The following is a 13255-nucleotide window of genomic DNA, read 5'->3' on the forward strand; positions in this document are numbered from 1 at the left end:
GCCGGGACGGTGGTGGCACACGCCTTTAATCTCAGCACTCGGGAGGCAGAGGCAGGTGGATCTCTTTGAGTTCGAGACCAAGTCTGGTCTACCGAGCGAGTTCCAGTACAGGCTCCAAAACAATACAGAGAAACCCTGTCTCAAAAAACCAAAAAAAAAAAAAAAAAAAAAAAAAGCCCCACAAGTGTGGGGCGCTGCAAACTTAGAGCAGCCAGCAGGGGGCGCGCAGATCGTGCCCGCTGGGAAAGAGTGAAACTACATTTCCCAGCACCGCGTGCGCCTTTCCGCTTCCGGAGCCCACAGGCAAGATGGCGGCAGCCGAGGAGCACGATTCCTCCGCAGAAACGCTTCAGACAGCTGCCGAAGAGGAGGAAGCTAAAACATTTAAAGACCTGGTGAGGATGGGTGGTGCCGGTCATTTGTTTTGCGATGCTGGCGTTGCGCTCACCCAGGGTTTGGGTACTTTATGTACCGGCCTGTAGCGTATGAAAGCACTTTGGGGGCTCGGGCCATTAGGAACCCCGGGTCGCGTCACGCTCCCTCGGGTGCCTTTGCCTTGTAGGGTGCTGCTGAGTCCCGGGAGCCCCCCTTTGCCTTTCCACTGAGGTACCCAGCCGTTCGTGATCCGGGGTCACGCGTGGTTGGGTCTTTGTAGCTGGCGTCAGTTTTGCTATCCGGCCTCGTCAGCAGACTCACTTCTACACGCGTGTAAATCGGGTACAATAGCAGCTAGCCACTTGTCCGAACTGGCTTGACGGCTAAACGAGGCAATACGAGTAAAGCAGTTAGCCAAGTTCCTGGTGAATAGAAATGGCCTCAAGGAGCAGTCTCATGGCGTTCATGTAAAGTAGGTTCTGAGAGGGACGGTAATTTCAAGTGCAAGGGCCCCCTTGTCACCAGCAGGACGGCCCCGACAGAGACATTTACAGTGGAGAGGTGTGAGGACGTATTCTTTGCTAAAGTACGGTTTTCTGGATTCAAAGGGCGTGACAGATGTATTGTGCGAAGCTTGTGACCAGTTGGGATGGGCAAAGCCCACCAAGATCCAGATTGAAGCTATTCCTTTGGCCTTGCAAGGTAGGTTGAAAATCAGTATGCCCGTTGGCACAGATTCAGTGTGCGGCTGTACTCAGTTAAATATGTTCCACTCTTAAGACCCATTGCTGGTACATTTCCAGGGGAATAAAGATATAATCTGTACTTGGGAATGGCAGGACTGCTTTTGTGACCTGAAGAGGCAGAGGCAGGAGGATAGGTGCAAGTTTGAGATTAGCTCGATCTGCGTGTTAGGTTCCAGCTCAGCTAGGGCTACATAGTAAGAGCATGCCTCAGACAGACAGAAAAAGAAGCCAAAGCTACAAAGCCAGACTTTGCCTTAAATGAATAAATAAAAGCCAGGCGTGATGATGGTACAAGCCCGTGATTCTAATGTTTGAGAGGGATGGCAGCTGTAACACCCTAGAACACGCTTTTGAATTTGCATTGCAGATCCTGGCTAAGTGATTAAGCTCTAAGAGATGGGAATTGAGAATCCATCATACTTAAGGTGTGTCTTTGGACACCTTTGGCTGCTCTACAGTTTTTCTTTGAGACAGGGTTTCTCTGTGTAACAGCCTTGGCTGTCCTGGAACTCATTTTGTAGACCAGACCAGACTGGGCTCAAACTCAGAGATCCGCCTGCCTCTGCCTCCCTAGTTCTGGGATTAAAGGCGTGCACCACCTTTCTTGAGGTTGTTGCCATCCTTTTTTTTTTTTTTTTTCCCAGACAGGGTGTAGCTTTGGAGCCTATCCTGGCATTCGCTCTGTGGACCAGACTGGCCTTGAACTCACAGCGATCAGCCTGCCTCTGTTGCCTCCCAAGTGCTGGGATTAAAGGCGTGTGTCATCCTTAATTTCGAATCAGTATTTTACTTTCCTGTCTAGCTGTTCTGTTTCTTCCCTTTTGCTTTATAATAGTGACTCTACCATCACCCTCTTTCCTTACTCTAAGTCAACTGGACCCATTGAATTAGAATGTTCAGATGTGAAGTTGGGTGGTGGTGGTGCATGCCTTTAATCCCAGCACTCGGGAGGCAGGGGCTGTCAGATTTCTGAGTTTGAGGCCAGCCTGGTCTACAGACAGAGTTTCAGGACAGTCTGGGCTACACAGAGAAGCCCCCGTTGAAAAAACAAACTAAAAAGAGTTTACAGATTGTGGGACATAGATACAGCACACAACCCTCATAGATTATAACTCTGATGTGTCTGTCCCTCAAGAAGCACTAACCAGGAGAGATTCATGGCTGCCTTGCTAGCACGAATGTGTGTGTATGTATGTATGCATCTTTCCAGTACTAGGAGTGAAGGTGGAGCACTAGGTGGAGCACGCAGAGGAGGAGGGAGAGCACATGGTGGTTGAACACAGGCGTTACAGGGGGAAGGAAGGAATGAGGCTGTGAAGAGGCCCATGGGCACAGCTAGTTGTGGAAATCAGGGACAGTTCATGACGCTGTTCTTCAGAAGATGAGGTCAAGGACTGTTGGCATAAGCATGTCCGGTTGACTTGTAGCTGTCTCTCTCTGTGAACCTTACGTTCTCTGTATCCAGAATCATTAGCTTCCTCCTAGAACTAATTTTTCTTACCTTCGTTTCTGTCTTTTGAGTTTCCCATAACTAAAATTGGTCGCTCACCACATTTCCTTTCATCCCGGTTTTGTTTGTTTCTATGTGTGAGTTGGATCCTTGCAGGGTTGTCCAGGCTGGCTTCAAACTCCTGGGCCCAAGTGCTCCTCCTTTTCCAAGCCTCCCAGTAGCTGGGCCTACAGGTGTGCCTCATTGGATGCACTGTTCAGCTCCAAGCCTCACCCAGGGTTACTTTGCTGGAGAATAGCATGAGTTGTGAAATTCCCTGTATATCAAGGCTTATTGGGGCTTATGAGCTCTTTCCTACCCTCATCCTTTTCCATAGAATGCCTTTGCATTCAGCCCTGGCGTGACTTCTCATTCTCCTTTGTGCACTGTTTCTTAAAGCCCCAGCCCTCTTTCCTCATGCAGTAATAGCTGTCCTTCCCCTCTCTGCTTACTTCCAGATAGAACTCACAGACCTCTGTTAGCCTGACATTTATCTTTATGTTCTCATCATATTTTCTAGGGTCTGTATTAAGGGCCTTATCAAATTAAACATATTTGTGTTGGTGAGATCATTCAATGGTTAAATGTGCCTACCATTCAATCTCATGACCTGAGTTTGATTTCTGGGATCCCCATGGTGTAAGGAGAGAACTTACTCCTACTAGTTGTTCTCTGATTGCCATAGCTACACCATGGAAACACACACACATACACACCACATAAATATAATTAAAAGATTTTTAACTAGCTTCAAATTAAACCAGGTGCAGTAGCACATGAGTTTCAGGACATTCAGGATTACACAAAAACCTTTAAAAAATTAGCTTCAAATTAAACACAGTTTTGTGTTTGTCCTATTGTTGGATTTTAGCTTGTCTAAGGTAGAAGCCGTACCCTTTCCTTTATTCAATCTCTTTAATGCCCACACTGTGTCACTATAGAAAACTTAGAAGGCGCACAGAGGGCACGTTTTTGTACTAGGGTTTTGTTTTGTTCTCTTCTTCAGGCCGTGATATTATTGGGCTGGCAGAGACTGGATCTGGGAAAACAGGTGCCTTTGCTCTGCCCATTCTGAATGCACTGCTGGAGACTCCCCAGCGATTGTTTGCCTTGGTCCTCACCCCCACCCGAGAACTGGCCTTTCAGATCTCTGAACAGTTTGAGGCCCTGGGGTCCTCCATTGGAGTGCAGTGTGGTAAGTGTCTAAGAAGAGCAGAGCTCTGGGGAGAAGAGTGGGGAGAGAGGGCAGGCAAGTGCTGTTAGCATGCTGTGGATGTAAGGGGTTGGTGTTGGGCGTCAAAGTGTAAGTAGAAATCTAGCATTTGCTTTGAAGATTAAGTAAGAACCACTGTTCTGTATTTGTTTGTTTCTGTAGCTGTGATTGTTGGTGGAATTGATTCAATGTCCCAATCACTAGCCTTGGCCAAAAAACCGCATATAGTAATAGGTGAGTCACTGACAAAGGCTGCATGACCGGATGGGCTGCAGAAAACCTACCTCGTAGGGTGGCACCTGGGGAGGGGACCTGGGGGCCTTGCTTAGCTTGCAGGTGTTTCCATTGCTTTATGGGGAGTAGATGACTTTCTCATCCTTGGGTCCTCTCTCCATAACCTTTCTTGGTAGCCACTCCTGGCCGACTGATTGACCACTTGGAAAATACCAAAGGCTTCAACTTAAGAGCTCTTAAGTACTTAGTCATGGATGAAGCAGACCGGATACTGAACATGGATTTTGAGACAGAGGTGAGTTTTTAACATCGGTCTTCCCTAGAGCCTCTGGTGCTCTCGTTCAAACTGGTTTTGGTTCCTTGTGCACCTGTTGTAGAGGACCTTGTCAGCCTCCTGAACAGCAGCATGTCCATGGTTTTTCTGCATTCTTGGTGCCTCTTATCTTTAGAACACAGTCATGACTGACTTGAGGTGAGAACTGTTAAACACACCTTTCTGTTTCATTTGGTATACGTCTCTTCTATTTACCTTGGAATGTCTTCACTGCCTTTGATGACCTGCTTGACATTATTTAATTGAGTAATGTTTATTTCTTGGCCTTTTTCTTGGCTTTACATTGTTCTTTTTTTTTTATGACATTTTATTTTTTATTTTTTTATTTTTGGTTTTTGGAACAGGGTTTTTCTCTGTGTAGCTTTGTAGACCAGGCTGGCCTTGAACTTACAGAGATCCACTTACCTCTGCCTCCCGAGTGCTGGGATTAAAGGCGTGCACCACCGTCACCCAACTTAACATCTGAACATTCTAATTCAATAGGTCCAGTTGTGTTAGAGTAAGGAAAGAGGGTGATGGTAGAATGGCGTTTTAAATACAGCATCTGGTCTGCTATCAGAGGGTAAATGTTCAGCTGATTTTGAATTGTATTTTAACTAACCCTTCAGAGGTTTGGTTTGTCACTGCCATCCCCATGTGTGTCCCCACCCCACCCCACCCCACCACTGTTCAGAGAATCTGTAGCGTCTTCTCTAATTGTCGTTGACACTCTTTTCTGTGTGTCTCAGGTTGACAAGATCCTCAAAGTGATTCCCCGAGACCGGAAAACATTTCTCTTTTCTGCTACCATGACCAAGAAGGTGAGATTTGCTTGGGCTCCTGTTTTCCTCTTTATAAGAGTTGACACATATACAGAGGTAGGTCAGTCTCAGTGAGTTCAGGTCAGGCTGATCTATATGGTGAGACCCTACCCACATAAAACCAAAAATTTAATTAATTCATTTAAAAAAAAGCCAGTTGATATGCAAGCCAGGTGTGTACACCAGCTATTTGGGAGGGTGAGGCTGAGTTTAAGGCCTTGTAGGCCACAAGTAAGTTCAAGGCCAGCCTGGGTACCTTAGTGAGAACCTGTCTCAAGGTAGAATGTAAAACTAGGGCTGGAGATGTAGATAGGAATAGAACAGTTGCTAACTTGGGTGAGGCCCTGGGTTCAGGAAATGATGTATAACAACAGTAGTGAAAACACATAAAAATAAAAATATCAACTGCATTTAGGAATTGATGTTATTCTATTTTCTTTCTTTAGGTGCAAAAACTTCAGCGTGCAGCTCTCAAGAACCCTGTGAAGTGTGCCGTGTCCTCTAAGTACCAGACTGTCGAGAAGCTGCAGCAGTATTACCTCTTTATCCCCTCCAAATTCAAGGTGAAGTGTTGACTTTGTCGTGGCTGCCATTCCTGTCCTCACCTGAGCATCTGAGAATGTGTCAGCTCTTGCCAGCTTAAGTTTGTCCCAGATAAAGGGAACATGCCAGGAATTCAGCGTCAAACCCAAGTACAAGCCGTGACGGGGTGGTAGATTTCCTCCCCAGGCCACCCTTTTGCTCAGTTTTCCGTTGTCTGTCTATCTTGTGGCTACTTTGGAAAGACCTCGCTTGGTTGTTGAGTACAGATCTGTGTGACCTCAGGATGCATTGGGGTGCTTTCCTATAGCTAGCCAGGGGTGGCAGTGTACGCCTGTAATCCCAGAACTGGGAATCTGAAGCAAGAGGGATCACCATAGGTTCAAGGCCTCATAGTAAGTTTGAGGCTAGTTTGGACCACATAGTGAGACCTGCCACAACCTGAACAGTTTAGGGATTGACTTAGGTGGGGAAACTGGGAATTAAGAAACTACAGGCACAGGCCTTTAATCCCAGCACTCAGGAGGCAGTGGCAGGTGGATTAGACTCCAAAACAATACAGAGAAACCCTGTCTCACACAAACAAACAAAAACCAACTACAGGCACAGAAAGACTGGCATCGTGTGGGATGCACACTCTGATAGAGTCCCATCAACAGCAGCTGGGGAAGTCAGCATGCTTATTTTGTTATTCACACAGGAGTAGGTTTAACTATTGTCTGTAGTGGGCCTCTGTCGGGCAGCAGTCTCAGGCTGTACACATCCTGGAGGAGGAAGCTGTGGGTTGGCATTTTTTTTTCTGCACTCTTTCAACATTGGCACACTGATGGGTCCTTGAGTCTGACCAAGAAAGGCTTCCATGGGTCTGAGGCATTGGGGATCTTCTTGGCCATTTTCATGTCAACAACTCAGGACAGGACTTTAGTCTTCTCCTTACACATTCACTCAGGCATTCCTCCACTCCCCACAGAGACCTGTCTAATAACCTGGGGAGTAGCAGGGAGGAGGTACCACTCAAAGCTAGTGGTTTGGATAATCGAGACACTCCTGCAAGCTTGGTCTTTTCTTACATGTGGCTAGGTCTCCAATCCATCTTCCAGGTCAGTTATGTACTTTGTTTTGGGTTCGTGATTTAGGACACCTACCTGGTTTATATACTCAATGAATTGGCTGGCAACTCCTTTATGATATTCTGCAGCACCTGTAACAATACTCAGAGAACGGCTTTGCTACTCCGAAATCTTGGATTCACTGCCATCCCCCTCCATGGACAGATGAGTCAGGTAAGAGTTCTTTGTTGGGAACTGCTGGGATGAGAATGACAAACCCTGTGTCAGTAGATTAGTGCAGCAGGGACAGGGCACCTGTGCCCATTGCACACTCCTGACTTTATGGGCGTCATTAATGCCCATTGCACATGCCTTCTAATCTATGGGCTCTGACGCATTGCCATGTAAGCTTGCTTTCCTTTTCAGACAGCAGGTGGCTCATATTGGAGTAGTTCATAGATGAGATGGTTCTGTTGGTATTTCCATGCAAGCATGAGGACATGAGTTTGAGCCGCAGAAACACCCAGAGCTGTGTGTGATAGCATGCGCTTGTAATTCCAGTTGCCTGGAGCTCGACTCCCTGGTTAGCCAGTTTAGTCCAACCACTGAGCTTCAGGTCACTGAGAGACTGTGTCTCAAGAAGAGATTGTCCCTACACCTCTGGCATCCACATACATGCTCATGTGCATACTCTGTGTTCAACTGTGTATGCCTATGAAGATACATGTGCACAAAAGAACATTTTATAGGCAGTTGTCTGGTCTGTAAGCTGTTGAGTCAGTATATTAGCAGTGGTAATTCTCTGGTCTCTGAAGACTATTAATAGCATTTTTTGGGTTATCTTTTGGGCATGTTGAAAACAGTCCCTGTTGTGTGTTACCATTTGTGGCTTGTCTTAAGTACTTTTTGTTGTTTCCATATTTGTTTTGATTTGTGAAGCCCAGGCCTTGACTTAGAAGGGAAAACTATATAAAAAATTAATTTCTTATTGTGTTTGTATTCCATGTAGAGTGTGCCAGGATTCCTTCATTTTTTGGAATTAAAGTTTCTCATTTCTTTTCCTCATTTCAGAGCAAACGCCTTGGATCCCTTAATAAGTTTAAGGCCAAGGCTCGTTCCATTCTTCTAGCGACTGATGTTGCTAGCAGAGGTCTGGACATACCCCATGTGGATGTGGTGGTCAATTTTGACATTCCGACTCATTCTAAGGTGGGTCTTCCCACTGCCTGGGCTTTCTGGTTCCAAAGTTTATTAAATAACATGGGGTTTTGTTGTTTGGTTTTCCTTAGTTATAACGTAGTGCTTCTGTCCTCTGTTAGTTCAGTATTGAACACTGAGGACGTGGTGGGATAGAGCTCGTTTGGCGGAACTCTTGCCTGGCATGCCTACTGGACAAGGTAGCACAGGTGTGTAATCCCAGCGTGCCAGAGGTAGAGGCAGGAAGATGAAGACTTCAGGCTCATCATCCTCAAGGGTAAAGGAAGTTCAAGGCCAGCCTGGGCTACAGGAGACCCTATCTCAAAAGGCAGCAACTGAGAAAGCTCTTGACTGATGGATTCTTAGCGTTTGCACCCGCTGTGTTTGCAGCATTAGCTGATGTGAGTGTGAAGGTGTCAGGGACAGTTACTGGGCACAGTTCAGGATGCTGACCACTCGGTCTCACTTTTCTGTACAGACAGCGGCTTCCGCTGCTTAGTGTCTCCACATTTCTCAGTCTTGGCAATGTTAGCATTTGGACTGGTGGGTTCTTTGTCCTGGGAGTGGTTGTTTGCACACAGTATGCTTAACATTCCTCGAATCTACTTGACGACAGTATCTCACACTCCTCCAGTTGTGACAACCAGAAATGTTCTAGGCATTACCAAATGTCCCCTGGGAGAGGCAGGATCACCCTGGTGGAACTTTGTTTCTCTTGGCTCCTTGTTGAGCTATACAGATAAGCTGCTGTCTTGTTTGATTTTCACAACAACTCTAAGTTTGGGCATTCATTTCTAGCCCGGGTCTATAAATAGGAACTAAAGTTCAGAGAAGCAGACATGCAGATAATTGTGTAGGACCCCTAGATCAGTGTTTTTCTTTATCTAGTGTTGCCATAGCCATGCAGATAGGTGCAGTAGGTTTGTCTTTGATTAAGAGAAAGCAGTCATTGGATGAATTTTGTGCCATGAGAATGTTAAAAAACAGATTTTTTTTTTTCAGCAGATTCCTAGGCCATGTCATCCATGTTCCAGAGGCATGTGTTTTCTTTGGAAGGTTTACAGCAGGACTTTGCACACATTCCTTCTTACCTGATCTGAATTTATTTACCCTTTCTTTTCCAGGATTATATCCATCGAGTGGGGCGAACCGCGAGAGCCGGGCGTTCTGGAAAGGCCATTACTTTTGTCACACAGTAAGTAAATCAGCACTGGGACAGGGCAGGGCAGGGACAGGTGCTCCACAGAGTCTCTACCCTCTGCAGTACTGATGATCACACAGGCGTTATCTTCTCTCTCTCTCTCTCTCCTCTCTCTCTGTCTCTGTCTCTCTGTCTCTGTCTCTCTGTCTCTCTGTCTCTCTCTGTGTGTGTGTGTGTGTGTGTGTGTGTGTGTGTGTGTGTGTGTGTGTGTGTGTCTAAGAGAGAGTCTATATGTAGCACCTGTGTAGACCAGTAGACCATAGGTCAGCCTTGGGGGTCACTCCTCAGGAACCATCCTGGGTCACTTTGGCCTGGAGCTTGCTGATGAGTAGTCCAGGCTGTCTGGCCAGTGCACCCTAGGGACCCACCTGTCTCTACTCCACTGTGTGGGATTGACCTCAGGTTCACACGCTGCTCACTACGCACTTCACCTCTGCGTCTCTCCCCAACCCTGGTTTTCGTAATTCTGAAGTGGGGACCACTCCTACATAATAAAGTTTAGTAAAATGTGATAATCTGAAGGTCATGGTAGATGGGTCTTAAAGACAGACAAAACCAGGAAATACCGTGAAAGATGTCATGTCACACAAAAGCACAAGTGGCACCTGCTACTTCTCTCATGCCGGAACTGGGCAGCAGTGACCCTTCCCTGAATTCTGACCAGCTAGAATAACCTGTCTGACTTTTTAACTTTTGGGTGTTTTGCCTGCATGTATGTCTGTGTACCACGTGCATGTCTGGTGCCTGCAGAGGCCAGAAGAGGGTGTCACATCCCCAGGGGCTGGCGTTACAGACAGTTGTGAGCTACCATGTAGGTGCTGGGAATTGAATTCTGGTCCTCTGGAAGAGGAGTCTGTGCTCTTAACTAGCAAGCCATCTCTCCAGCCCCATTTTAAAAGTTCATTATTTACCAGTGTCACACATGTATACAATGTGTCTTTATCATATCCTCGTCCAAACGGGCCCTCTTCCCTTCATGTCCTTGGGTTTTTGTATAATCCAGTGAGTCCAGTTAGTGCTGCTGCGCATGAGCGTGTGTGGGTTACCTATGCTGTGAGCAAATAATACTGTGGGTAACATCCCAACTGTCCAGGCACAAAGGTTGCATTGTTACCTGTATTCTGAGAAGGAATCATATATTCAGCATTGTTTAAAACAAACTCATCTGTACTCTACTATACATGATAGCATGGTACTGGGCATTGGGAGATGCCATCATTACCAGCCCAGCAGATCCAGTCAATTTTCTTTCCTCAGGTATGATGTGGAACTCTTCCAGCGCATTGAGCACTTAATTGGGAAGAAACTGCCCGTCTTCCCAACACAGGATGACGAGGTTATGATGCTCACAGAGCGTGTGAGCGAAGCCCAGAGATTTGCCCGAATGGTACGTACAGTGTCTGCTTTCACCAGTGTCTGATGGTCTAACCTGTGCCCTATCATACACTTTCATTTTGTTCTAGATTCGGGATGGGCAAACAAAGGTTGAAGCTCATGGGAAATTAACCACTGAATCTGGGTTGGTGTGGTTTGACCAGGGTGACCACATTCTCCACTCTTCTCTGTGGAACCCTCAGCAAAGGTCAATCTCAAGGTTAGGAGGGTAGCTGTGGCTAGAGTGAGTGTGAGCATCTTGCTCACCTCAGATCCAGTTCCCCGCCTGTAAGTTGGGACTGCGATTTGCCTTGAAAACTTGCGTGTACTCTGAGCGCTAGGCGAGCTGTGTGCACGTGACTAGTAGGTGGTGCGGTAGCAGCAGTGAGAGTCCCCTTAGGCTTGCTGGGGTTTTCTGCCCACATGGAGTTTCTGTGTGAGGTTTGTTATGATATTGCCATCTGTGGTGTGTAAGGAGGGTGGCACAGCGCCTGAAGAATGACACCCACGGCTGTCCTTTGACTGCACGCGAACACACGCAAATGGACCCACGCACTTTTGAGTGCTACCTGCCGTTAGGTATAATGACAGATGCCCGTAGTCCTAGCACTTTTGAAACTGAGTCACGGGGATCACTGAGAGTTTCAGGACAGATCTGTACACTGGGAACACTTTCAGAAAACATAGAAAGTATTAAGTAGTAACTGGAGAAGTGAACCGGCATCGAGCTAATTTTTATTTACCTGATGATATGTGACTAGCGTGTCTGTGTCTCACCAAGTACACATCCTTGTGATCTTTGTTTGGTCAGGGCCACCCTCCCGTCTACCATGTGATCTGTTTGCTGTTTTGGATGTTTGAGGCAGGGGTTTTGTTGTGTAGCTCAGGCTAGCCTTCACTTACCATGTAGCCCAGGTTGGCCTTGAACTCATGTCTGGCCTCTTGCCTTAGCCTCCTGCATGCTGGGATTACATCCATGCACCACCATGACCAGCACTTTGTGATCATTCTTGATGGCTACAAAGAATCCACCACATCCATTAGCCTGATTTATAGTGATTAATGTTTGTGTTTCTCCACTTTAACTGGGGCTGTGCTTTATATCCTAGTATGTGTACCTTTGCTTGTTTTCTGATTTTTTTCCTCTCTTTTTTTAAAGACAGTATTTCTCTGTGTAGCTTTGGAGTCTGTCCTGGAACTCTCTCTGTAGACCAGGCTGGCTTCAAAGTCACAGAGGTCCACCTGCCTCTGCCTCCTGAGTGCTGGATTAAAGGCGTGCACCACCACTGCCTGTCTCTCTTCTTGTTTTATTAAAGTAAACTTCTAGAAGTGAAATTGACCAAGGATTATGTGTATAGTCAAAGTTGGAATTTCGACAGAGTGCCAGATTGTCTCCTAGAAAGGCCACAGCAGATCATGTGACCAGGGACATCAGTACTAGTATCACTATTCTCTTACATCTGTGGCAGTCTAATTTTATTTTAATGCTTTGGTCCCTGTGTATAAGGTCAGCTGTTTTGTTCATTTGGAGTTGACTCTTAACCCTTTGCTGGTGACCTCTGACCTAAGGTTATTAACTCATGTTCAATCACATCCTTTGTGCTGTCCTGCAGGAGTTAAGGGAACACGGAGAAAAGAAGAAACGCAAGCGAGAGGATGCAGGAGACGATGACGACACGGAGGGCGCCATTGGTGTGAGGAACAAGGTGGCTGGAGGGAAAATGAAGAAGCGGAAAGGCCGCTAACGGCTTCAGAAAGACTTCTGCTGAGCTGGGAAGAGATGGAAGGTGGCTGTAACCCTCCCCTCAACAGCTCTGAGACCCGATGTGCAGAGGCCGCTCAGCCAGCTAGGAGCTCAGTTCTCTCTGAGGGCTGGAGCGGCACTGCCGTGGGACAGCTCTGGCGTGTTGACCCAGGACTGCTGCTCTTCAGCTTGCTCCCCACTGCGACACACCGCCATGTGCTCTCGGCACCTCGGCCCTCTCCACCTGCGAGTCGAGGGCCTGCCTGGAAGAGCACCGTCTGTGGTTGACTGTAGAGCTTTACAGAGTGGGGTGTGCTGTCTCAGCTGTCACTAAGCCTGATGTGGAGCAATAACTGTTATTCTTTTAAAAGATGTATTTTTATTACTTGTGTGTGTGTGTGTGTGTGTGGATGCATGCACACACTTTTGTGTAAGTGCCCACAGAGACCAGAGCACTCAGATCTCCCTGGAGCTGGTTGTGAGCCACCTGTTGTGAATGCCGGGAATGAAACGTACGTCCTCTGGAAGAGCAGTCAAACTCCTTGGCGACCTCGCTGTAAAGGGCTTTGTAGCTCTTGCTGACAGGGAGGGACCTGTCAGTGTGGTTACGTGACAGAGTGATTGGTTGTCCTTAATTAAAGTAAATATCATTTGTGATGGAAAAGAGAAAGGTGATGGGTGGCTTTGAAAGGGAAGGGTGCTTAAAAGGAGGTTGCATTTTCCTTCCTTGATGAAGCTGCAGAGGTCTTCAGAGACTGGAATACATTTTCCTGGTTTCTGGCCCTAAACAGGTGGCTAGGAAAACTGGTTTCTCGAGTAGTTCCTGTCCCCAGGTGATGAGAGTTACATCAGAAAGGAAGGAAATTCTACATAATTTCATCTTCTTGTTACTGGCAGGTGATGTTACTCTTCCATCCTTCCTGTTGGGTTTGAAGTGTAAGAAGTGTATTGGTTTACAG

The 13255-nt window shown here is 46.8% G+C and overlaps 1 protein-coding gene across 1 annotated transcript; it reads left to right on the forward strand.

Moving 5' to 3' along the window:
• The first annotated feature begins 266 nt into the window (after nt 1–266).
• On the forward strand, nt 267–12960 carry Ddx47 (DEAD-box helicase 47). Its single transcript, XM_005072874.4, has 12 exons — nt 267–395; nt 984–1077; nt 3617–3805; nt 3986–4057; nt 4234–4352; nt 5120–5191; nt 5638–5754; nt 6868–7014; nt 7852–7989; nt 9102–9172; nt 10436–10565; nt 12166–12960. Exons 1-12 carry the CDS (start codon nt 309–311, stop codon nt 12295–12297), a joined length of 1368 nt encoding a protein of 455 aa, XP_005072931.1. The 5' UTR covers nt 267–308; the 3' UTR covers nt 12298–12960.
• The last annotated feature ends 295 nt before the right edge of the window (nt 12961–13255 follow it).

Source organism: Mesocricetus auratus, unplaced genomic scaffold, assembly GCF_017639785.1.
Source record: "Mesocricetus auratus isolate SY011 unplaced genomic scaffold, BCM_Maur_2.0 Super-Scaffold_100001, whole genome shotgun sequence".
Lineage (NCBI taxonomy): Eukaryota > Metazoa > Chordata > Mammalia > Rodentia > Cricetidae > Mesocricetus > Mesocricetus auratus.